The sequence below is a fragment of the Ochotona princeps genome, chromosome 2 (assembly GCF_030435755.1).
Source record: "Ochotona princeps isolate mOchPri1 chromosome 2, mOchPri1.hap1, whole genome shotgun sequence".
In the NCBI taxonomy this organism is placed as follows: domain Eukaryota; kingdom Metazoa; phylum Chordata; class Mammalia; order Lagomorpha; family Ochotonidae; genus Ochotona; species Ochotona princeps.
The window spans coordinates 82,993,732-83,021,716 of NC_080833.1; the positions used below are offsets into that span (position 1 = coordinate 82,993,732).

Consider the following 27,985-nt stretch of genomic DNA (forward strand, 5'->3'; position numbering starts at 1 on the left):
TCCAGAAGCTTGAAAGTATACACTTGCTTTAGAACCCCTTAGAGAAATCTTTCAATTCCTAATGTGCCTTTCATGCCCATGATCAACTCAAACTTCTGTCTTATTGGCACCTTTTCTATTGCCAAAGCAGCCACAGTTCAAGCGGACCCAAGAATAGCCCATGATGGTGACAAACAATGCTGAAAAGTTTTGCAGGTTGGCAGAATGTAGAAGTTATGGGATCGTAGTAGCTTCCACAGATTCCAGGGACAGGCCTTGAAGGCCAAGGAGTGTTGACCTCTAAGATTGCAGTTCCTGTAGAAAGCCCACTATGGGGCAATGCCTTGTGAAACTATGAGAAAGACACCAAAGTGGAGACCTCAGGAAAGTGGAGGCACCAGCAACATGGAACATACAATTGGAAAAGCTGCAGGTAGCGTGTTCAAAACTAATCATCCCTGAGTAGTAAAGTTACTGGAATAAGTCTGTCCAAAACTCTAGGGGAGCTACCCTCTTCCATAATGCACCCCTTGATAGTTGCAGATGTAAGATTTTTATGTTTAACCTCTAGACTTCTACCTTATTTTAGGCATATTACCCCTTTCTACTAACCTATTTCTCTTTTATAGAATAGGGATGTTGGGCTCAGCAAAATGGCTCCATTGGCTAATCCTTTCCTTGCAAGTGTCAGGATCCCTTATGGGTGCCAGTTAATGTCTCAAATGCTCCACTTCCCATCCAATTGCCAGCTTGTGGCATTGCAGAACAGTAGAGAATGGCCCAAAGCCTTGTGGTCCTGCATCCATATGGGAAGCCCAGAGGAGGCTCCCAACTCCTGGCTTTGGATCAGCTCAGTTCTGGCTGTGGTGGCCACTTGGGGAATAAACCAGCAAATTTAAGATCTTTCTTTCTGTTTCTCCTTCTTTCTGTAGATCTGCCTTTCCAGTAAAAATAAATAAATCTCAAAAAAAGAACATGGATGTTTATTTTTTCCTTTCCTGATATTTTATCTTGGAAGTATGTGATCTGATTGTTTATTTTACAGGGTTCACAGACTAAATGGTTCATCTTGAATCACAGATGACATTTATGGATGGTATCTTTTGAGAGATACAGGACATGACTGTTGGGATGGAGTGAATGCATTTTACATTGTGAGGAGAAGGAGATGCCCTGGAGGGCAGGTGCTAAATGTCATGGTTTTACTGATCCCCATGGGTCCATGGCATTGGAGGCTTCTATACCAGGTGGTGCTACTGGTAGGTGAGGAATAGCAGTGGACTAGCAGAAAATCTTTACATCACTGGCAACATGAAGCAGTTCTTAATCTGCGATAGGAACAAACAATGCTATCTGTCATGTAACATCCAACATGGGCCTTAACCAGAACTGAGCCGACCTAGACATCCTACCATGGAACTCCTAAAAATGTCAGCTAAAGTAAGTCTATTTGGATTCATAAACAGACAGTGTGAGTTGCATCATTATGGAGCTGAAACTGAACATAAGTATACAATTTTACACATTCCAAATTCCATTCCAAATTCATGTCTTAACACTGTGTGCTCATCCGAATGCACTCCCTGCTCCTCTGTCAGGCAGGAGTCAGAATCACACTTGAGTGTATTTTCTCCAGGAACACCCCCGGGCCTTCAGCTTTGCCTGGTGCTTCCTTTGGATTTTTTTAAACCTCCTTGTTTCTACCTCTCTCATAGTAGGTTTCACAAAACATGCGAGCTGAATACTCTGCAGCTAACCTCCGGGTTTTAGATTCCCCAAGATCCAAGACTGTGCCTTAATGTAATGCATACAATATTGACAAAAATGAACCAAAGAACTACAGAATGCAGAAAGTGCTAGAAATAGAAAAAAGGCATAAAGATGCCAAATGTATGATTAGAAAGCCCCGTATCACTACCCAAAGAAACATGAATGGATCAATTAAGTAATGCCAGACTAATTCTCATCACCTGTAGTGTAAGCACATGGACTATGGCTAGAGCTAAGGTAAGACTTTCTTACCTCCACTGCCTGTGCTACTTGATCTAAGATAATTAAATACACACATTTCTACACAGTTACACACATTGTATCTAATGCTTACTTTATGATTAAAGTGTTTAAAAGCCTTTATGTTTAAAATTAAGTTAGCACCAAATACGGGCAGGGATGGTGGCTCAATAGGCCTGTCCTCCACCTGCAAGTACTGAGATACTAAAATGGGGGCCAGTTCCTGTCTCAATTGCTCCACTTCCTGTCTAGCACCCAGCTTATGGCCTGTGAAATCAGTAGAGGATAGCCCAAAGTCTTGGGATCCTGCACCTGTCTGGGAGACCCGGAAGACCCTTCTGGCTTCTGGCTTTGCATCAGCTTACTTTTAGCCACTGAGGCCACTTTGGAAGTGAGCCAGCAAACAGAAGAACTTTCTCTCTGAATCTCCTTATCTCTATAAATCTGCCTTCCCAATAAAAACATTTTGTAAATGTTATCAGCAGGCGAGTAGATATACTAACGATAAAAAGAATCCATTGCTGCAAGCAATATATTAATGGAAGCTATCCAGACTTTAAAGAAAAACATTACTAAAATTATTTGTAGCAGACACTCAGATATAGTGCCCCACAAAGGAGTGATTTTTCTTAAGAGTTATATTTTTTAAAAGTTCTTTAAACTCTAATTGCCACAGTAGACGGAGCTACTAGATACTTCTTTTTTGCAAATATATCACTTACAGTAAATAAGAATGAAAATGAAAAATTGAGTGGATCAAAATAAATACAGATTGCAATAATGACCTCTATTTGATTTTGTTCCCTCAGGAGATATATGTGCAAATAAGTAATTTCAATATTTAGCCTTATATTCTTTCTGTTAAATCCATTTTTCTCCTATCTTGCATAATTTCTTTATAAAATCTTCAAGACTATATCACTTAGGACTTCATATGGAATGACTACAAACTTCTATATTTTTAAAATAACTTTTATTTTGTCTATTTTTATGCTTGTATCATATAAAAGCTGAAAAATATCATTTGCTTCAACAGCAAATATTTTCATGGCCATGAATGCATGTCTAAGAGTAACGTTAATTCAAAGACATTGTAGAGAGCACGTGATGTGCCCTCATTTCTCTCTCAGTGTTAAACACTTTTTGCAAATCCTGGGAACTGCAAAAAATGATGTACACATATCTAATTACATGAAGACACACACTTCATCTGATAAGAAATCAACATATTTTGTTCTGCAATTTAATTAAGGCTTTCTTATTGGCTGTGAGATGCCTAAACATTTTTCCTGTTTTCAGAATTCACTGTGTCCTTGTGACTTTTTATTTCAACTAACACATAATATTTTATTCCAAATTTTATTTATAAGTCCTCAAAATATGGTAGAATCTGAAACGATGTGTGCAAGTAGCGGTGGAAGCAATCATTTCCATGAGGGATCGTATGAAGGTGCACTGTATGTGTATCTAACTTCATCTCAAAAGGACGCACATTCCTTGGTGGCTGATTTAATTACAGCACAACTCCTCTTCCTTGTATTTCAACCACACATGACTTTTTGAAATAAAAGTTAAGCTTCCTCAACTAAAACAGTAACAAAAATAACTTATAGGTTTGATATTTTTAAATGCATCATTGTTACAGCTAGTTTATCCAATATTACTCTAATTTACCTTAAAGTGAAATGTATTTAATTACATATATTATTTTCTTACATTTGTAAGCAAATGTCAATTGCATGATAAAATTGCATAAGTGGTGAAAATTAAATTTTCATTATAAACATAATTTTTATTCATTTAAAATATTGCCCAAATTGCTATCTGTATTGTATCTAATATCTTATGGCTCACAGTGATACAGAAATTGATCATTAAGTAATAAATTTAGAAATTCTTATTTCAAGTGTCTTTTATCAGGCAGATTTGTTATCTTCTCATATTTTCCGATAAGGCATTTTTTCCTTAGATATGTGGGAGTGTCCTATGTTTTGCATTTGAATGCCAAATAACATATGTTAAAAGGAGGAACTGCAGAAACACACAATATGCAGATTAATATCATGTGAGATAGTGTATCAGAGGCAATACGTGACAGGCAAGCAGCCTATTTTAACACTGTGATGTACATTTTAAGCCTTCTTTTACTTACATAATTTAGGCTTCAGATGTATTTCTCAATTGCTCACTGTAGAATAGCTGCAGAACTGAAACAAAACCTTCAGTATAAAAATGACAACCCTTTTGTTTCCACTAAACCTGTATTCTGTCATCCACTGGCAGGGAGCTTTCCAGTCATGTTCTCTGCCAGTCCTTACCAGTTTGCCAATTATACAAGCTGCTTCCCAGACATCAGACACAAATTCCACAAGACTGCTGTGCAAGCGTACCCTAATTAACCATCAGCTTAATTAGACAATTTACTGTGTAATTAGCAGGCAATTAGTCAACACCTCTCAGATCTTATTGAGTGCTGTGACAGCCCTTCCGTCTCTGTGCATTCCAGCATTCCAACACACAACAGCGACCACGCTTCTAACACTCACACCCTGTGTGGCATGCCTCTGGATGGAAAAGTGGGTAATATTATATAACAAAGGAAAAAAATCAATATGGAGTCTGTCCAATTATTGAACTGTTTATAAACGTGTCTTTTACTTCAAAACGAACTTTCAGTAGTACAGATACCCTAGAACCTCCTCCAAAAAATGGCCATAGAGCCAACTTTTTAATAGTTCTATTCATGTTTTAGTGTAAAACACTATACGTTGCATTTACTGTAAATTATGTCCCATACTTATTATTCCTGTAGTGATTTCACTGCATTTTCTCATCCCTGTTCAGGAGAGCTACTCCCACAAAATCCCATTAAACATAGCAGTGACAGACACAGACTCCACAGGCAGTAATGGAAGGTGCTCTTGCAAAGGCAAGCATTTGCAGACTATGAAGAGGTTAAAAGACAGGAATCACAATTTGGCATATTTACATTTATGTTAAAACTTACAATTTTTAACAGGAAAAGCACTGCTAAACATGTTTTTCTCTGAGTGCATGTGGATGTTTTGTAACATCCTCAGCCAACTTTCTGACACCCTGTAATACCCTTTCCACGTTCTGATGCTATTCTAACAGTTTGAAGGAAAACAAGAAAGATCCCTTCTCCTAAAAAAATTAAATAAGATGAATTTTATTCAATGATTTAAATGTCATTCAATCTTTTTTAAATGGACAGAACAGAATGGAAGAATAGTTGATCAATTATTCATAGTTCTACCAGTGAAACATCAGTTTCTAATATCTCATAGGCTTTACTAAATATACTACGTATGACAACTGAGTGATTCTTGTATAAACTTTAGCAATAGCAGCAATTTTCTTTTTCCTGTTTTGGATGTCAACTGGTGAAAATTCCAGGCAAGGAAAAGAGAGAAAGGGCTTAATCTGGCTGTCTAAAGAAGTCCTTTATGGCTGCGGCTTAACTGGTATAAGGTTGTAGTAGAAGTGAGGTGATGAGGTCAAGAGAAAGAAAGGACCTCTATAGCAAATCATCTACACAAGAGATTTTATTTTAAGGGCCTCGCGAATCCACTGGAATGTGTTGGGGTAGGCAGGGCATAATTCGACAGGTTGTAAGATTCCGTACTGGACAAGAAGACTGTACTAGGAGTCTGATACAGTATTCAGTGAGCCACAGCAGGCTTTGATACAGGTGGTAGCAGTGATGAAGAGAGATGATTTTAAAATTATTACCTATTAATGTTTTATAATCATTAATGACTATGGATCATTAGATGATTATACAACTATCACTGTTCAGTGCAAGAGTTTGGCCTTGCACGTTACAGGTTCGAACATGGTCATTTCATATTAGAGTTCCTGGATTTGAGTTTCACTTCAGATTCTTGCTAATGTGTAGCCCTGCTTAAAAGAAACGAACTACACCAGAGGAACAGCTAATTTAAGCTCAAGACTTTTGGCATTTTGATGTAGAATTTGGCAATGAATTCATGCTAGTAGAATTCCAAGGTGGCTTGGAGTACTGATAATACATTGACAGTTATCATGACTGGATCACTGGGGCAGTTTCTCTAACTACTATCACGTTTCTTTTTCATTTCTCAAAGGCCCCATATATACAGATGGTAATCGGGCTTTTCTGGGCACTTCACATAATATCCAAACTACAGTAAGATTCAAATTAGCATACCAATGCTGACTTACTCCTCATTTAGTGATCACATACTAAAAGGCTGGCTATCTTATGTTGAGTATCATAGACAATCCAACTACTGAGAGTGTAATTGAGCAAGAAATCTGGTTGTTGTGCAGTGAAATTCATCACAGCACTTGATTCACTACTCTGCTTCCTTCCCATGGCTCATCAATGACTAAGACACCAAGCAGGACCATTGCTGAGAGACCAAGATTCACCCACAGCACTGTATGCCTCCTTGAACAATGCCCATTCACCTTCTTTTCTTTGCTCTTTCACTTGGGACCACTTTGAGCCACATAGCTCTGCCAGCCTTTCTTGCCTCCATCCACTAAATTTTACTAATAATAACCATCTATGTTTCATCTCATATTGGTAACTTTTTTTTAGAAAAAAGATAGACTGAACAAAAAACTGCTGTTGTACATAAAAGTCATGATAACTAAAAACAACAGCAAATCAAATTTAGAATAACAGAATTTATTAAATGTAAGATTTTTTTCAAATGTGTATGTATGTAACTAATGTCAGTAGTTTAAAATGATTAATGATATTAAAGGAATATTAAAATGTAAACTGGCCAAAACCTTGTGAGGCATTGAAATAAATTATAAAAACAAATTTCCTTTTTACAGAAACGCCAAGGTACGATAAAAATCTGCTTAGGAAACTTCCATACTCTGCACTCCAAAAGTATACAAGTACTTCAAGGAAGGGAAACTATGAAATGCATTGTATGGAGCGTGGTATGTTCTCAGTCCTATTATCATTTCCAGGTGCCATACCATACACAGTTGCAACCGAGGGGTAAAAAGAGAAGTCAGGACAGTTCATATGTGTTCGCTATATATACATTTTTAAAGATTTATTAATTTTTTAATTGGAAAGTGAAATATAGAGAAAGGAAGAGAGACAGGAAGATCCACCCCACCTGGATGATTCGCTCCCCAAGTGGCCACAATGGCTGGAGCTGAGCTGATCTGAAGCCAGGAGCCAGGAGTTTCCTCCGGGTCTCCCATGCGGGTGCAGAGTCCCTAATCTTTGGGCCGTCCTTGACTGCTTTCCCATTTGGGAAGCAGGGCTGCAGGAATTAGAACCAGTGCCTATATGGGAAACAGGCGAGTGCAAAGCAAGGACTTTAGCCTCTAGGCTACCGTGCCAGGTCCTGTATGCTATGGTTCAGAGGGGTGCCCAGTGCGCTCCAATCTACTTTGCCTGATAAACAAGGGTCTTACAAAGTTCAGGGAAAACACATATCTTTTTTGTGATTGTATGTACAACTATTCACATGTTTCAAACATTTTTACAACCAAATCAACCTATATTGATTTCAATTTTCCATGAAATAGTTCAAGTACTCTTTGTTCTCAAGAGTGAAATGTGAATCTTCTGCTGCTAAAGGGTAAGTTAAAAGGGAAGCAATGGTGTGGCACTCAATCTGCATTCCTAGGAACTGTTAGAGCAAAGGGAAGTTAAGACTTTCCTGTGAATTGGTTAAGGCATTTTTAAAAGATTACTGAGAAGTGACGGAAGCTGTGTTAAATAATGGATCCTGGAAAGGCAAACAGTGTTCACCAGACAGCAGCTAGACAACTGAATAGGTTTCTGGAGCCTGTGTACTGTGAATGAGTTATGCCTCAAAATTCAAAAGAGCTGAAGAGGCCCAGCTCTGTAGCCTAGCAGCTAAAGTCCTTGCCTTGCACGTGCCAAGATCCTATGTGGGCGCCAGTTCTAATCCCGACAGACCCACTTCCCATTCAGCTCCTTGCTTGTGGCCTGGGAAAGCAGTCAATAGCCCAATGCCTGGGGACTCTGCACCTGAATGGGAGACCTGGAGGAAGCTCCTGGCTCTTGGCTTCGGATCAGCCCAGCTCCATCCGTGCAGCCGCTTAAGGAGTGATTAATGGGATGGAAAATTTTCCTCTCTGTCTCTTCTCCTCTCTGTATACCTGACTTTCTAATAAAAAAGTGTTGTTTTTTTTTTTTTTTTAAAAGAGCTAAAGGGGAAACTTCCCAAGCAATGGAAATTATTTTTGGTACATGATTTAAAGTATCTGAGAGAAAAGAGGTAGTAAAAAAATTACATTTCCTAAGGAAGAATCTAATTGCTTTAAAATGCCTAAAAAAGTAAATATAATTCTTTATGAGATAGCACCTTTTACCAGTTTAATATTCATAATATTTCTGAACAATGAATTGCAGTTGCTGATTGGAAAAGGGAATTAAGTCGAAAGGTACTTGCTGACTTGTTCATTCACAATACTTAAGAAACAAGCTTATTTAAAGAATGTATTGTGTCTTATGTGAAGTACAATTATATAAAATCTCATATGAATCTAACCACTTGGTAATACTTCCATAGACAGTATTTATGACAACTGACATTTACGATGTGCAAAGCAAAAAAAAAAGGATCTTCTTATGAGTGAATAATGGTAAGATTAAAGGTTTAAATTATGCAAACATAAAACTTGCAATTAAACTGGGTTAATCAGAAAAGAAAGTATGCATGAGGAAAGAAACAGAAAATTACTACTGAAATGGTTAGTGGAGGTTATATTGTGCTCAACAGGGACTTGCCAATTGAATTATGTTGTTCCTCTGCTTAAATCTTTTTCAGCTCTCCTGTTGTTTCTATAATAACAGTTACACTGCTAGTCTAACAACACTCTCCTATTGTATCCTCGGTTACTCATACATTTTATATGACATTTTATGCAAAGTCTTAAACATGCAGGCACTCCCATGACCACAGTGTCCACATGCATCCCTTTGGCGTAGTCTAAAGGCAAAGTTCAAATGTGAAGTTCTATTTCATTTAAACATTATTGAGAAACGCTATGTATTAGGCAATACATTAGGGATTCCTGATATGTCAGCATTTGGTTATCCTGTGGTAACTGAAGTACATGCTATTTGAAGCACACCTGAAGTTTTCTTAACACTCAGAAACACATGTGTTATGTGTTACGGTCAGTGACATAAAGATAATGTATGTAGGGGGCATCATTGTAGCTCAGTGAGTTAATAAGCCATTCGGATGACAGCATCCCGTAACAGGTTGCCAAAATTCAAGTCCTGGCTACTCTGCTACTGGGCAGGCAGCAACAAATGAGCAGAGTACTTGGGTCCTACGGCAAATGTGGGAGACTTTGGAGAAGTTCATGCCTTCTTAATTTGACTGAAAAGACCTGGCTGAAAAGGCCATTCAGGGATGAATTACCTGATGGAAGACATTTTCTCTCCGATGTTGCAATTTTTAATAAATAAATCTTTTTTTTTTAAAGAGTAAACTAAGGTAAAGGAAATTAGTATGAGTTCTCATAGCACATAAGTGTATTCTTTATATTTTTAAAAAGTATCTATGGCATTGTTAGATAAATTTTAACTTTAATAGAGAGTGAATTTCGTCTGAGAAACTATTTCAAACATGAGGTTTTTCAGAAAACATGCAAATGATTAAACATATCAGAATGAAAAGGCAGTGGCTTTAAGAAGCAGATGCAAAGGGGAGTGTGAAAAGGTAAGTGAGCACAAGCATTTTGCATGGTGGTTAACAGGTCCCTCCTTATGCAATATGGATTGTGTTCCATACTTGCCGCCAACTCCTGACTCCAGCTCCTTTTTAATGCAGAGTCTGGGAGGCAGCAACTCATATGAGAAACTTGGTTTGACCTTCTGCCCTAAGCTTCACCCTCAGCTCTCAGCACAGCTGCAGCTGTGACTAGGCATTTGAAGAGTGAACCAGCGAATTAGAGTGCTCCCATGCTTTCTCTCTCTGTCTCTTTCTCTCAGACACACAGACACACAATAAATAAATAAGTAAATAAATAAAATTAAAAGGGTTCTTGATGTATAAAAGGAAACATTACTTGGACTCTTATCTAAAATGCCAGTAATTTCCTTAAGTCAACGACACCTGATCCTCTCTCTACACTGAATATGAAGCCCATTACCTGCCCTCTTAAAAAAACATGGGTAAGAACTGCGATTTTATGAACACTGAATAAGTCTCACAACAAAATATCCAACATAGGTATATCTTCAATCAAAAATGTAACTGTAATATAACTGCTTTTTAACTGTAATATAGCTGCTTTATATTTAAAAATTTTTAACACAAAAAATATGTTAATATAGTAATAACAAGACTCATAAACAAAACAAAGAAAGAAAATATAAAGGCAAAGTAAATATCACGGGATTTAGTTCATGTTAATTTCAACCAAATATGGTATTATAAAAATATGTTTAAAAAATGTGAAGTATTAACTTGTTGAATTTAAAATCCACAGAAGAAACATGTGGGACAGAGTAAGGGTAAAATCAATTTCTCAAACAGTAGGACTGGGCTTTAACAAAATTTCCATTAGCCACAATTAGGAGAATTTTCCATTAACCTTGACACCATTTTCTTAAAGAAAAAAAAAAAGGAGTTGGATAACAGGTATTTTCCATTACATTTCAGGTTTCTCAACCAGCTCACCCAGATCAAAACCGTACACACCAATTTTTATCAGTAAAAAGTCTATTTGAATCTCACCTTGTCCACTCTACCAAAATGATTAACTAATTAACAAGTGTGAAATCACAGCCTGAAATGGAAAAGAGGTGAAGATGTAATTATATTGGAAAATTGATTAATCGGCTACATAGTCAACTTCACTAAATTTAAAATAAAATGTAAAAAATGATTTGAAGGCCTTTAAGTAACTTGTATAATGTATATGGTCAAAAATACTATTTAAACATTGATACTTTTTAAAATTTAATGTTAGAACTATATGTTTTAACTGATTTTAATCTGTATTTTCTTTTTAATAAACAATGACTGGCAAACATACATGACCACAAACCACAATTAATTTAAAATTTTGGGCAGTGACAATGGTACCTTTATTACCTCCTAACTTTCAAGATTTAGCTTCCATGTTTACATGTAAACACATTGTTGTTAAAGAGATAAAGGCTGTTTCACAGAAGAGGCTACTAAATAAGTCTTGAAGTGAACACTTGGAAGAATTGTCTCAAAAGGCTTTGTAAGCTATAGCTTTTTAATAAACTCATTCCTTATAATTTGAGGATGAGTTAGTTTCATGAATTTCAACAAAATTAATCTAAATAATAATTAAAGAGGCTAGCCAGGTAACAAATTATTAGTACAAAACAACCATTTCAGGTTTTGGCATGTTTAAAGTCTCCCAGATGAGAAGTTTATATTGAGTTTATTTAAATAATTACAGCTCTTTAGTTAATGTACAATTATGTATAAAGAGACTAATATCACACGATAAATAGAATTCAATTACATTCAAAATTTGAAGCTACAACTATAGCAGAAAAACCATGCACTGGCCTGCTGTTCATTTATCATTTCATACACTGTCCCAAGATACTGTAGAAATTCATAATAAAAATAAATGAATTGTGTTTAACTTCTCAAAAATCTAGGTTTCAATTTCTAATAAGACCTTCCAAGTGAGTTACAAAAGTAAATTGTCATGTTCTGATTTGTGTCCCAAAGAGAATTAAATATGTTGTAAACTATTATTATATATTTGTAAAATTCTCAAGGTTAAGTATTATTTTTGGCATCTGTAGTCTTGACAATGTTATTTCTCAGTTCTTTTCTGGTTGATAGGTGCTAGCAATTTGTGCAATTTGTGCAAATGTAGGCACAACTTCCTCTCAATTAAGATAATGTGGATTGAAACAAGTTTCTTGAAATGCACATGGGAGTACAGACAACCTACATGGTGAAAAGTCTGCAAACCTTATTATGGCAAGGAAAACAGGACCATTTAGAAAGCAAAAGAAAAGGCTTATGGATAGGACATGAGAGCTGTCTCCAAGTAACTGAAGAGCTGTCATGTGGAATTGTGGTTCAAATTAGAATCCTATAATTATACATTCATCTAGCAAGCATGTATTGAGTCCTTCTATCTGCCAGACATTGTCCTTGGCACTGCGCAAGCAGTAGTGATCATGAAAGACAATATTGCTCTTATGGAGCTTGCGTCAAGTGGCTGAAACAGAAAATAAATGAGAAAAAAAAAATGATAATTTCATGTGGTGCTTAGCACAATAAGGAAAAAACAACATGGGTGGTTGACACAGAAAACTGAGTTTTGAAGTCAGCAGAGGCTTCTGCTAGATGGTAACATTTGAGAATTGAATAAGAGCACACAGCAATCTTATAAATATCTAAGAGCAGTGCATTACAGACACTGCAAATATAAGCAAAATGGTTCTGAAATAGGAAAGGGACTGCCTGCTTGGAGAACAGTAAAAAAGCAGCCAACGTAACTGTGGAGAAGCGGTATGGGAAAGCTCGCACCAGATGACAGTGAGTTCACAATACTTTGGGGCTGGCTCAATGGCTCAGCTGGCTCATCCTTCGCCTGCAAACACAGGCATTCCCTGTGGTCACTGGTTCACGTCCTGGACGCTCTGCTTCCTGCCCAACTCCCTGCTAATGGTCTGGGAAAGCAGTAGAGGATGGCCAAAGCCTTGGGACACCACATCCGCATGGGAAACATGAACAAAGCTCCTGTTTCAAATGGCTCAGCTCTGGCCTTCACAGCCATTTGGGAAGTTAACTGGCAGTCTCTTCTCTATGTAAAGTTGCCTTTACATTAAGATAAAGTTTTTTTAAAAAGTCAAAGTGCTTGCTTTCTCTCTCACACATCTTTTTCTTTGTAATTTATATCTTGCAATCTGAATACAAACATAGGTGCCATCCTGCTAGAAGCAGCAGATGTAAAATTTCTCAGTGAACCTCTTCAGCTGAACTGTGGAACCTCAGTCAAAATTTCTGTAGTCTAGGTACAAAGTAATCAAGTTCAGAAAGGATAAAGGACCAAAAAGTATGATATAATGAGAAAAGCCATGATTTATTTTCTAGACCTTGGTTCAAATCCTGACATAGCAGAATTAAGTCTTTAAAAGGATTCACCTATTTCCTCGTTCTTTCACTCTGGAACTAGCCTGTGATTTTGTTTAATAAGTAAAATACAATTACATGGTATAAATGCTGAGCCTCAATCCCTAGGGAGCCTGTAATTTCTCCTTCTGCCTTTTTCTAACACTGCCACCTTGTGAACAAGCCCTGTAGTCTCTTGAAAGGTGGGACCATACAGAGACAAAGGCCAAAGCAATACCAACTCATGCCCTAAGTTTGTAAATGAAGGCATCAAAGGCCAGTCACCAGCCAGTTTCTAATTTATTTTATCAACTGACTACAAATTCACGAGACCAACTAATATCACACGGAGGAAATGCAATCCAACCCAACTGAGCTCTGATTGTTGGCAAAAGTACAGAAACAGGAGCAGAATTTTCTGTGAGTCAATACATTTTAAAGTGATTATTCAACAACAGATGAATGATACAGAAACTGGTTACTGTAACTAGCATAACAAAGTACAAAACTAACCTTGAGACTATGAAATAGGAAGAGGCTCGAAGAATGAACAATTAAAGAACAGCAGTGTGCTTCCACTGCAGGTTGGTAGAATGGTATAAGAACTGCTAGTAGAGATTTAAGATGTGGTGTTAAAATTATTTTGAAGGCTAAAAAAGGACAGCCTGCATTACAGAATGACAGAACAGTTGGCAAGAACAACCCTGATGATAATTCAGAAGGTAGAAAACATACATAGAGTGTTGCTGAATTTGACTAAGGAAATCTCCAAACAGAATAATGAAAATGTCACTGAAGTGTTAATTCCCAAGTATAATAAGATATTGTAGATGAGAAAAAAATCTAAATGAAATAAAATGATATATTAAAACTTTCATGGAAAAACAGAATTCAAAGAAAAATTATTTTGGTTCCATTTTTTAATTTCAGTGTATGTTTTTCATCATTTTTTTCTATAAACTTGTTGAAGACTTACACAGTGTGTTCAGCAAAACTCAGAACAAAGAAAAAGTTCTAAGCTCTACTGAATCAGAAAACATATATTATTTTTCTTATGCAAAAAATGTGAAGATTCAGCCAGATAAATAACAACAACAACAAAACCCTTTACATTGGGCTCGGCAGCGTGGCCTAGTGGCTAAGGTCCTTGCCTTGATCCCATATGGCCGCTGGTTCTAATCCCGGCAGCTCCACTTCCTCTCTATCTCTCCTCCTCTCAGTATATCTGGCTTTGTAATAAAAATAAAATAAATCTTTAAAAAAAAAAAAAAAAAAAAACCCTTTACATTATAAGCACTTGACAGATGTTCCTTAACGCAAAGAATGAGTACCTGTTACAATTGCAATCTACAATACTAGACGGCGTGTCCACAGAAGTGACTTAGAAGCAGCATTTGGTGGAGATGGGAGTCCGCATACAAAAACTGTTTTCCTTACACTGTTGTCTCTTCATACTTGTTAACTGCTTTCTAGTACATTTATTTGGTAGGAAAAAAAACACTAAAATATATTTTTAAATCACCGAGTTATTGAAGTAAAGAAGCTCTACTAATTTATTCTATCATGACTTATAAAGCATTTCTGCATGTAGAACATGAATTGCACTTAAGGAAAGACTGAAGTGGGATCAATAAAGTGAACATAGTTCTGAACTAAATCTTTACACAGTTTATGATAAGACACTTTGCCTTAAAGATCTAGCAGGTTCTTTGTCACTGCTAGCTTTCAAGAATACATAAAATTTCTTCCATAAGGACGACTGACACGTGAGCTTAAACACTTCTGCCAGATGACAATTATGTCTTTTCCTAGAATTGTATGCTACTTATTCTGCTTTCTCAAAAATTTTGTTTCAGTGACTGATAATTCAACAACCCAAGACTTAAAACATTGTATTTCATTTAGTAATTACACGGGCATTTCCAATTTTAGACATAGATAAGTGTGATACAGAAACCAGCAGAGGATATGAAAAAAATTTAAATGGCCTGTTATGTTTTGAGATCAATACACAGAACAATCAATTGTTGTATCTGTTCGTTGTTTGTTTATGTGGGTGTGGAAAAAATCTCAATATGCTGTTTCTGAATAAAATATTTGTTTTTCAACTCATTTATTCACCAAATATTTATTAAACTCATATATATGTATCGATATATACATATATATATATGTATATCGATATATACATATATATATATATATATATATATACACGTGGGACTTTTCTAAAAGGGGTTCAATTTGGGGGAGAATTTTTATACAAGCAGCTGCAGTTAACACCTTAATTTCATCGAAATAATGAGGAACTTTAGTCTGTAGTTTTTAATATTTTACATTGAGAAAAATCTATTATACATTCAGCTATATACCTAATTATCTGATACTTCTTAATACAAAACATGTGAAATTGTTTTCATTCTAAAAATCAATCACAACTTTATTATGAATGGTAATTATATATACATACAGATGAGTATGTACAACTTATAAATGAAGTGAACTGTTACTTAGGTTTGAATTAGGTTTAGAGTTGCAACATGCATTTTAGTTTATTTGTAAGAAATATGCAACTTGCACTTAAATATGATACATTTGAAATATCTAATATGCAGTTGTCAGACAACAAAATCTATGGAGATGATTAGCACAAACAATATGTTTTCATCTATTTCCTACAAATTCAACATGAACAGAAGTCCAGGGGTTAGATTATGTATAATCCAAACAATTTTTAATATGCACAGTTAAACAGAGTGTTTCTCTGTTTCCTCATGATATTTAGATTTAATCAATTCTGTCAGATTGATTTCTTTCCCACTTTCCTTTTTATTTGAAGTTGACTCTAATATGTATTTGCATAAAAAACTAATTTTATAATTATATTTAAAATAATTTGTCATATTTATAAAACCTAAATATCAAAAAACCAATTTAGTTATTTTGAAATATTCTGGGAAAGACTGTTGTCTTGGAAAGATGGAGAATACAGTTAATAAAAGCCATTTTTCATGTGATTTAAAGCAAAAGCACAGATCTTCTTATATTTACCATCAAAAATCTGATCATTTGCCTCCTTAAAGAAAGCATATACAGCTTTTATACAGACTAAAAAGTAAAGAATAATAATTTTTCTGTTTACTGAGAAATCTACTGGCATTTCACTGTACGTCAATGGTCTATCGTTGCTACAGTGAATTAGACCTCATCTGGCATCTACAAATGTCAAAAGCATAAAAAAAATATATAGAATGAAAATCAAAAGCATTTTCTGAATTGCCCCAAAAACAAAAGAAAAGGAAACAAAGTTCACCTAAACATATTTGCTGCAGAAATCAGTGCAATATTCAGCTGTCAATCTAGAAAAACAAGGGAGCCCCACTGTCAGTAGGACAGGATAATAACATTTCTAGCAGATGTTCAGGCAGGGCTCTAATTTTTACTGAACTCCCTTGGTAAGCATTTAATTTCTTTATCATATGCAGGCTCTGCAAATTGTACTTCATCAAAACTGCTTTGTGAAATATTAATATTTCATATGATAACAAAACTCCATAGAATAACCTTTGTCATATTAAGAGGATCCAAATTTCAAATGTCAGGATTCTGAATTTTAATACATTTTAAACAGTGGCTTGCATTGCATAATAAATTATAATAAAGCTAATCTAAGTTCGTATGCTACAATGTCCCACAAATGTATATTATATACAATATTTTAATAGACCCCGTTAGTAAGCAATATTAGGAAAATGAGTGCTTATCTTACTGAATTGCATACTAAAGTATTTCATCAATAAGAAAGCACAGAAATTCATAAGACATAATTGTATATTCACAAACTGTTTAATCACTAATTAAGGAAAATACAGAAAAGCAAAAACTATCTCTCAATGAGGCAGACTAGTTTGCAAAATCATGTATGGGAAATAATATTTTTTGAAAATGGCATTATATATGTGCCAGGTGGTATTATTATTTTTGCCATAATCAGCAAAAATATGCTTAAAGTAGTTTTTGAGGAATATTTTGGTGTACCTACCACCAAAACACACAAAATAGGGTTTCCAAAATGCCACCATTATTGTTTTTTGTGCCAAACTTAATTTACATTTGTTCATATTTATTCTTTTGAAAAAGTATCACAGAGTTCTTAGTTGACAGATGAAATTTAAATTAGACGTTTAGAAGGAAGTTAGCTTCCACATTCATTTCTGCTGTCGATATTCACAAAGGAAACTGTTCCTAGCTTACTGAAAAACAGTGTCACAAATCAATGAATGACACCAATAAAGACTGATGTTTTTGATTGAACATAATTCAATTTTTGGAGGCAAATAAAACAGCAAATTTAAAGCAGATATCTGCTTGTTTGTTTTTTCTTTTAACCACACTTTTTCAATTGTTACTGGGTGGACACTTATTTCTGTTTACACACACACACACACACAAACACACTTAAATAGCATAACTACTGTAGCTACTGAACGTTATCAGAGACTTTTCCCAACAGAGTAAACATCTGATCTGATTATGGATTCCCAGTAATACTTCAAGGATTGAAAAAAAGACAAATACAATGCCAATTTTCTACAAGGTCTTGAGCAACTGACTCACAATACTGTAAAACTCTATCCAGTATGTTCTGTTCATTTTTATACCCCTTAGTGGAAGTATGTATAAATTTGTCAGTTTGAAAAAATACAATATCCCTCTTGATATTTAAATATAAAAATCTTTCAAAAGTGTTCTCTTTCTGCATTTTTTTAACTTTTGATTGTTATCTATAATTTTTAGACTACACTAACACACAGCATCTTGTGAAGCTGTCACAATCAGACAGCTATAATGTTTTACCCACAGTAATGCCAGCTATTGATCCAACTAGCAGGAGAAAGAAAGCAAGAATGTGCTTAATGGAGCATGTTTGCTCTCTTATTATTTTCTTTGCCTAAGGATAAGGCTGATTTAAATAATGACATTCTTTTCTTAGTCACTGGATTCCCAGATTCTTATACATTAATTATTATTAACCACCAGTTAACACTAAATACATGAAGAAATTCACCACTAAAAATTTCTCAATAAATGGTATAGAAGCTGTTACAATATGACACTCTTTTCTAATCCTATGTCAGGTAATAATGTAATCCCAGGTTTTACAATCCATCATGTATTAAAATATGGCTTTATAATTTTTAGGTACTCTAAAGAATCAATCTCAACTTCAATATGTAGTATATTCCTCTCAAAATTCAAGGCATATAGTTTGGGGGAAAGGTACAGCATTCAAAAATTCACAAGAAATCTTATAACACTTTTAAAAGACAGTAAAATACTCTTTTTTACATGAACAAGATCTCAGGACCTTGCGCAAAAACAAATCTGCTGTTTAACTTTTAGTTGAGCTATATGACCTCATTCACATACAACCAAAAAATAGCAAACAATCATGGCAAAATAAGAACTCACGAGTTTATAACTATTAAAGGAGTTACTTTCATATTTTTCCAGTTTATAGTAAATATTTAAGTATAAACGACATCAATCTCCAGGATACTAAGCCATTGGGCTTAGTTTTCATAATTTTTACACTTGCATTTTATATGTCCCACAAACAACATAAAATAAGAAATGCATGTTTCTCCCTGCTTCTGTGGGACAGAAGAAATGGAAGAAATTTAATGAATACTGTATAATGTTAGTTCTTTTCAAGTAATAATAGCTATTTTTTTGGTCAAAATCATCTTTACAACATGTATGCTTTAATAAAAACTTGTGTTAGTAATTTCAACAAGGCTTCAAAAATATTTCCTTACCTTATCAAGAGAGAAAGTTTTGGTCAAGGCAAAACCCCATCCAGCTTCAAAAGCTCTTCGAATCATTGATGTGCTAGTAGCTGGAGTTGCACTCGCAAGACCAAAAGGATTTATAAACTTCAATCCAGCCATTTCCACACTAATGTCCACCAGATCAATAGGAGTATAAAAGAGGGGTAGCTCAGGTTTGGCAGAAACTGAAGCTCCAAATTGAGACTGAAAAAAACAAACAAACAAACAATAAGTGCCCTCATGTCACATCCAAACTGTGCTTATAATCTTTTACAAAAATCACCTTACTGAAGAATTTGAACTAATACAAAACATATTGGTCTGTGCATAAAGATGAAAACACAAAATATCAGCAACAAACTACATTCAAGTAATGCCATTTGTTTACAATTTAGTAGTACAGAGTATTAACAGAACATAATCAATTACTTACACAAAAAAACTGCCTAAAACATAAAGCTCAAACACAAGAGAAAAATTTTATAATTTCTGATCCCTTTAATCCAGCATCTTTATCTTAATTTGTAAAAATATCCTTACTGTTCAGAATTCTGCACTAGAGCAAGGCAGGAGGCCTAAAATCAGCTTCTGGTAATTTTACTACACTTTATGTCATTTTAGGAAAGCCACCTCAAATTTCCCTGTATTTTCTCTATAGTTTCTAGCATAGTACTAGGAATGCTAGTTAGCTAATTTCCTGGAAAATGCTGAAAACTCTTAAACAACTGAGGAACATCTGCTTTGGAAAGTGGATAACATACACATGTGCATGAGCAGAGTTTTGCTTTGCTTTGTTTTTGCAGAACTCCAACAGATATCATTAATGTATGTTGAAAGCTTCAGTTGGCATTCAAACACACACATTTATTATTGTGAAATGTTCTGTGTACCTTTTAGGATTGTTGAAGCGATTTAACAAAAATCTTATGAATAGTGGGTACTGGCTGGATAGTCTTCTCTTTTTTTCTGTCTGGAGAAGTTATTAGAGAGGGATATCATTGAGTCTTTGCTTTTGAAGTCAATCTCTCTCTCTTCCCCCACAATGTTCTTTCTGCTTCCCCCTCCTTTTTTGTTTATCTCTAGAAGGCAAATAATCCTGGAAACTATGAAAAGGATGGAGTCTTCCAGTGAAAGTGAATGAGCAGGGCTAGTTAACTGAAAGGTAGAAACCCCTTTGGTTGTGAAACATCACTCAAAAGAAGTTATTTTGGCAGAATTTTAATTTTAAGGGGCACGTCTTGTGTAGAGAAAGATTACCATGACTTGCACAGACATTATTTCTGTCACTTTGTGATGTCAAACAAAATACACTCAATATGTAAACATTGATTGAACCTGTCCATTGAAAGACGTGTGTCTGGTACTACAAAGGACATCTGATGGACCAGGTAGAGCAACGGCAGACGCTGCTGCCCGGGATGTTTGGGCTTCTAGGTACATTTCTGAATAGTCATCAGTCTGGTTCTGAAAACAATTTGTTCAAACTTCACATGAGACTGCAACAATAATAAAAAGATTACCAGCAAAGACAAAAGCTCTAATGTACAATGTAGGGGAATGGGACATAATTTAGCGTGTGTATGTGCGTGTGTGTGTGCGTGTGTGTGTGTGTTTGAAAGCTTGTTCCTCCTATGCTTTGGGAAACTGAGTATCTCAAGTGTCAGCTCCACTCCTTCCAAAACGCAAGTGCAACGCCTCAACTCTCAGTTTGCAGACACTAAAGGCCTCTGGACTGGTGAACTTAGCCTTTATTTCACACTCAACTCCTTTAAGATGCATGGCATCTTGACACTTCAACTTTTGAGAATGATATTGTACCAATTACTTGATAGTGTGAGCAATTAAATGATAGAAGAAATCAACTGAGAAGCTGAAAAGCAAGTCCATAATGAGTCAACAATAGAAAGCTAGCATGAGAAATTATATTGAAGAATGTACTGAAATCAGACTAAAATCAAAAACACTGAATAACAGCAGAGTAAATATAAAGCCAAAGCTTTAGGTATGTATTCATAACGCACAATTATTTTGGAATACATTATTATTCATCCATTGATCACAATATTACAAGCCAGAAGGATGTCCTAGCATCAGTTTTAAATGAACTTTAACTCAGTTGCTTATTTTACTATTCATATTTAAATAATAAATCCTAATTAGTGCAAAACAGATTTAAATTTATACTAAAGCCAATTTACTTTTATATGTTAGTAAATATTTATAATTGCATATAATTATGGCAAATATAAAATAATGTTTTTAAATATTTGAAAACTCATTAAATGAAGAACAAAGGAGAATTTAGATGGCAGAACAGAGTAAGGACACAGTTATACAGATGGAGAGTCATTAGCCAGCGTGAAGCAGAGAGGGCAAATTCCAGAAAATAGGAGAGGAACGGCCAATGGCAGAGGGGCAGCTGGAGAATGACAGACATGAGAACACAGTGGAGACAACAATGCTTTATTGCAGTGACTAGATACCCCAGTGGCAGTCAGCTAGTGGTGATCTGAGATCCAGTGTCTGCCAGAGCTCTACCAATATTCAGGTGGGTTGGAGAGTTCACCCGGAGCTCAGGAGGTGAACCTAGGCAATGAACTGCCCATCCCATTGATCTGATTGATTCAACCAGGAGCACAGAGACAACAGAGGATCCCATAGAGGCAGTGTGGGAACGGGTGGAATTGATAGCCCAAACCATTTGTTCAAATTTTTTTTTAATTTATTAAATTCTTCACTGAGTCATAGATCATACAGTAGCACCATTTTTCTTCAAGAAGGTTGTTTATTTTTTTTCATTTCTTTGGTGATACATAAGTCATTCAGTAGCCTATTATTTAACTTCATGGGATCATAAATTTCTGGTTTTCTTCCTGAAGTTGATTTTGTTTTGTGGCTTTTCATTTAAGGGGATGTACAGTAACTGTGTAATGGAGAGGGTCATATCCAGGAAGATGATATAATGCAGCATGCATCTCTACTTCTAGGCCAAACATGGACTCCCAATGAAACTGTAAAATATATATTGAAAACAGGATGCTGGCCTCTCTGCCATTGGAGTTATGACTGTTCATAAAGAACTATACTACTGTAACAATATAGGGGAAGTCAATCGGGAGGGGTGGAAAGGAGAGGGGTAAAGGAAATTCTAGAGCCTATGGAACTGTCTAATAAAATAATGATAATTTTAAAAATGGAAAAAAAATAAATGAAGATCAAAGTAGATAGCTTCCACAGCAATATCTTTCACTGACAACACTAAATCTAATCTTTAAATTCTAATTATTATACACAAAATATTAAAAAAAATTAGAGAACGGTAGTCCAGCAACTAAAGTCCTTGTCTTGAACGTGCCAGGATCCCATATGGGTGCCGGTTCTAATCCCTGTGGCCCTGCTTCCCATCCCGCTCCATGTTTGTGGCCTGGCAAAGCAACCGAGGACAGCTTAAAGCCTTGAGAAACTGCACCCAAGTGGGAGACCCAGCTCCTGGTTTCAGATCGACTCAGCTCCAACCATTGTGGCCAGTTGGGGAGTGAACCAATGAACGGAATATCTTCCCTTCTGTCTCATCCTTTCTATATATCTCACTTTATAAAACAGACAAATAAATCTTAAAGAAGAATCTAGAGAGCTAGAACAAGTAAATGTATGATCTAGCTGGTAAGCTCTATTTCATAAAGAGACTTAGGTCAAAAAAGTCTAAATAAATTCCATTATTCCATTAGAACTGTTTTAAAGAATAACTATATACGTCTCATAAATAAACACAAAATTATTTTTCCACATGATAGCTGTACTTTGTTAAATAGTTCATTTATCTAAATGTTGCTGCTAACCTGCTAAGACAAGAGAAGTTGAAAAGGTTAGAGGTAAGAATTTGAATTGTTATTATTCCCAACCCCCGTCCCTTTTCTGCAGTGTGAACCATGTTATAATGTTGAAATTGCTACAACCTCTCTGGTAGTTCAAAACACACATAAGAGATAAACTTTATAAAAAGCAGAATTCATAAAGAACTAAGATTTAGATGGTTAAAATAAAGCCAGATGTCCAGTTTTTACAATGTAAAGAGTAGCATTGCCTTTTTAAAGTCATGGCCAGACTTATGAGATCTTGAAAACGAAAACTATAACTTATGACTGTTTGCTTAAACTCAAACACCAAATACGTCTTTACTAATTTGTCACATATGATGCCAGGGAAAAAAAGGATGTATTTATTTTTTAAAAATTCCCAATGAGCTGTGACCACCATGGTATCTAACAGTGAACAAAATGTCTTTGAAATTACATATACAGCATCTATAGGCATTCTTTTCATTCATTTAAAGAATTTTTTAAGCACACTTTTTTTTCTAACTTGGAATGGTTTTAAAAAGTGAATGATGAGTTTAGCAACTTTTAATTAAAATTATAATTACAAATTTTAAAGATTTTCCCCAAATGATTGCAATGCGCATCTAATACTTAGAATCACGTGTCTAGTCAAATAGGCATTCTCCCAAATTCTGACTTCCCCATTGCAAGATTTCTGTTTAGCCATGGTAGGGTTATTACTCATTCAATAACAGGAACTGTTTAATGCATTCTCTATTTTAAAATCACAACTATTCTGGGTAGGTTTTATTCAACTGAACATGGAAAGTAAGACTCAAAGAAAGTAAACAGTGAGTCTAAACTAATGATAAGGGATAGAAAAAGACCTGATTCAAAGCATACACTCCACTACATCAAAGCTAGTTGCCCAATCATATATGAACATTATTTTTCAAAACCACTAATGTTCCCCAAATTGAAAAAAAGGTGAAAGTCTGATGTCAACATTTTTCCCCATCATTAGTTATTTCCATTTTGTCTGACGTGGAAAGGGGTCAGGAGACAAAGTGAAGATATATCCCCCAACTGGTTCACTCCACAAATGCCAACAACATCCAGTACTGGGCCAGGCTGAAGCCAGAAGCTTGATCAAAGAGAAGAAAACCACCATCATTATGTTCTATTCAATTTTAGAACCACCAAACATCTTTCATTTTCTTGCTTTATTTATATTTTATTGTAAGCAGTTCCCTATCTGTGGGGAACAATTGCTTTCAGAAGCATCATTTCTAAAATTAATTTAAGGCAAAGAGTAAATAATATCTCATTGCCACTCATGGCTAAATTAATTCACGAGGTGAAGAGTACACGAACCAGTCCCATTTCAGTTAACATCCCCTTTGAAAAAAATTCTTCCTCAGGCAAAAAAAAAAAAAAATAGCAACTAATTTTGGCATGCTGTTTCCATGACTGAGAATCTAGCAATTATAATTACAACATAAAAATTTGATTTCATGTGTACATTTTGAGAAATTACTATTTGCATTAAAGACTTCAGAAAAGATACAAGACTACAGAAGATTGTCTACAAAATAATGAGCTAACTTTATTTACTTCTTTAAAGTATTATTCCCAAATTTCTCTTAGAACAAGCATACAATAAGTCTAGAGTGCTTTGAAAATTAAAATTTAGGTGATATTTCTCCACCTAAAGCATACCCCTTTTTCCAATTCAATTACTACTTGTCTAACAACTTGAGGCTTTATTCCTGAAAATTTTCTCAGCTTTCAACAATAAAAAGCCCTATTCCTCCCTTAATTTTTTCCCATTAATTTTATGACGCTGTATTCATCCAACATTGTTGTGGGCTAAGGAGTTGATTAGCGCTTGTTGGGATGGACAGGAATAGGAACTGGGCTTGTAGCTAACAACACCTAGACTAATTGGACTCATCTGTATCCAACTTCCTGGCTAATATAGACTTGGGGGAAAGAGTATATAAGGAGAGATGAAGGCGCAATAGAGACTTCGCAGAGACTTCAACCATTACTGGTCTCCTGTCGGTGCTTCATCCCCAGACCCTCTCCCTGTCCACGTTACTGGCTCTGCTGGTCGGAACACAATATAAATCAAAACTGTATTTTCCTTGATTTCTCTTCTCTCATTTTCCTTTCCTATCCTACCAGAAATTTAATTACTCCCTCATTTTAATCACCATCATTATCTTCTGCTAGTATATTTCTTATTGACCTCACCATTATCTTTGTCCCCTACTTGAATCTTCTCAGTTCTAAGTTTTTAAAACCATGAATTTTACTGGTTATACTCAGCCCCCCAAAAAACTTCTCACTAGTTTGTCATTGGATTTTTTTTAATATTCAAACTATTGCCTATAATTCAAAAAAATCCTTCATAGTCTTAGGCTGTCTGCCTATGCAAATTTATTATTATTATGTCACTGCCACTCCACCTGTAAAGATACATATCATATATGCTTATGAGGAGAGTCATCTAAATATTCATAGGAATGCTTGCTATTAAAAAATACTGCAGATGGGTTTAAAAATATTCTAGTACCAAAAAAACTCATTTTAATTCCATGTGCATAAATTTTTGAAGTAAGGAAAAGTGCTGATAGTTAAAAAGATACAAATCACATGTCACATGACTGTCTCCAAAGTTTATCTTCGCCCAAGTATTTCACATACTGTTCTTTCTAGCTATCTCTCTCTATTTATATATATATATATATATATATATATCGCCAGATGTCCCTACACAGTTTAATAGAAAATTCAGTATTTCCCTCCTGATTCTAGATAACAATTTTATCATATGCCAAGTTCATCCGTATGCATGTGTCTCAGCACCGCAGTCAGTCCATCTAGTTCCCAAAACAAAAAAATTTCAATTATTTTGGTTTCATTATAGCACAGGCTCTCATATGACAGGATAAATGTCATCTTCCAATCCATAAGACTGTTTCTTTTATATATTTTTTTTATTTTATGATACAATCCTATAGGCTCGGGGGTGCTCTTTTTCATGCTTCTATTTCCATTTAAACTCTTCTCCATCAGCCACATATCAAAATACCCACATTTTTTTATACTCAGGCACTAAAATATTTTTTGAAACATGCCTCATGTATCTCATGATTAAAAACATTAACATGACACATTCAATTTTGTACAATATTTAAAGTGCCTACTATAGGGCTGGCTTTGTGTTGAAGTACAAGAAACATAGCAATAAACAGGAAACACTTATTTTTCTTTAAACAGACATTGCTTATTAATGATTCAAAATTGCAGCATTTAAATTGCTAGACTCAGTCGTGTTGTGTTATTAATTACTAACATATTAATACGCTGAAAGCAATGTTATTATACCTGTTTTTCTCCCATAGCTTTATTGAGGTATGACTGGTACACAAAAACATAATTAATTAATGTGCATCATTTGGAGAGTAATGTAATTTATCTGTACCAAAATGCCGGCTAAGATTTTATTTTTCAGCATGCCAGTGCCAGATCAGGAGAACCAGTGCAGGGTATTTGGGTCATGACACCAGAGTCCTCATGAACAAAAGATTGCCAAGTTGCAAGAGTAGATGTCTGCTCTCCTCGGGTAGCACTAGTTTTCCCAGTGGACTGTCTTCCACAAGCATCTCCCTGTCTTTGAGCTTCTCCACAGGCATAAGGCACACTGAGGGCCCACAACAGAAGGTGAGTAGATACAGCTCCAAGATCTTGGACTTGCACTGTCCACAACTGTGAGCTAAAAAAAGTTCTTTTTATTACAGCTAGTTAGTTAGTTAGTTAGTTAGCTAGCTATACTATATTAGCCAACACCACAAGCTAGATAATACATATAAAGCATCAAAAATTTTCTTCTACTCCTTGGTTATTATGACTCCTTCCTTCCTTGCATTCATCCATCCCTTTTTTGGTGATAATAAAATTTAATCTAAGATCTATAATATTTAAAATGGGTAAGTATATAATACTTTATTGTTAATCATGGACACTGTAAAACATAGCAAGGCATGACAACTCATTCATTGGTATTACTGTAACATTATGCCTCATACTCCCTACATTAGGAAATGTATTTGCTGGTACTATTTGCTGGTAAACCATTATTCTATCACCTATTTCTATACCTTTCAATACTTTAATGTTTCATTTCAAAAGAATCATAAAATATGTATCCTTAAGAAACTGGCTTATTTCATTATTATGTTCTTCCTATCTATCTAAGCTGTGGAAAATGGCAGCTTCTTTCTCCATTTCCCTACTCATATTTACTCTGCTTCCATAACTGCACTGTTTTAACACTGTAATAAATAGAAGAATACAGATGATAATTGGAGACACTGGGTTCAATTCTCTTGAATATAATCAGAAATGGTATTTGTGGATTATATGGTGGTTGGTTATATTTTTAAATTTTGGCAGATATCCGTATGCTTTTTTCATACAAGCTACATTTTTAACAATTATCTCCAACATTGTACAATGTATCAATCTCTCTAAAATGCTGACAAGATCTTGGTACAAAATTCAAGATTACTTTCACATGATATGGATTTTCATGAACTTTTTAAAGATCCTTTGTATACATGGCTTTTTAAAAGATGACATGAAAATAAATATCCTTGAAATATCCATTTTCCACAAATAATTAGAGACACACTCATATCTCTTGACCATTCGTATGTCTTTGGAGAACTACCTACTCAAGTCTTTTGCCTACTTCTAACGTAAACCATGATTTTGCTATTAAATTTTAGGAGTTACATATATTTTGGAGCTCAATCACTTGGCAGATACAACTTACAAAAATTTTCTATCATTCTGAAAGTCTTACTTTCCCTCTATGGATCACTCCCTCTGCTAATCAAAAGCATTTAGTTTGATTAGTTCACATCTAGTTTTGCTTATGATGACTGCTTTTGGTGTCACATTCAGAACATTGTCAAAATTAATGTGATGTAGTTGTCACACCTGGATTACTCTCGATTTGGTTTCTGGATCATATTTTGTTAATATATATAAATACAAAAAATTGTGTACATTAATTTGAATCCTGCAGCACAACTGAATTTCATTTTCAGTTTCAACTCATGTTTTTGTATGTGGAGGATTTTTTAATTCTGAAAGACGATGTGAAAATGTGATTAATTTTTCTTCCTGTTTTCCAATT

The 27,985-nt window shown here is 35.1% G+C and overlaps 1 protein-coding gene across 1 annotated transcript in view; it reads right to left on the reverse strand.

Annotated features, from left to right (window-relative positions):
* Positions 1 to 27,985, reverse strand: part of DPYD (dihydropyrimidine dehydrogenase) — an 873,733-nt gene that overhangs the window by 421,485 nt on the left and 424,263 nt on the right. Inside the window, exon 13 of the mRNA XM_004582023.3 lies at positions 18,947 to 19,162. Within this exon, the coding sequence (XP_004582080.3) occupies positions 18,947 to 19,162 (216 nt within the window). The remainder of the gene's footprint in view (positions 1 to 18,946; positions 19,163 to 27,985) is intronic.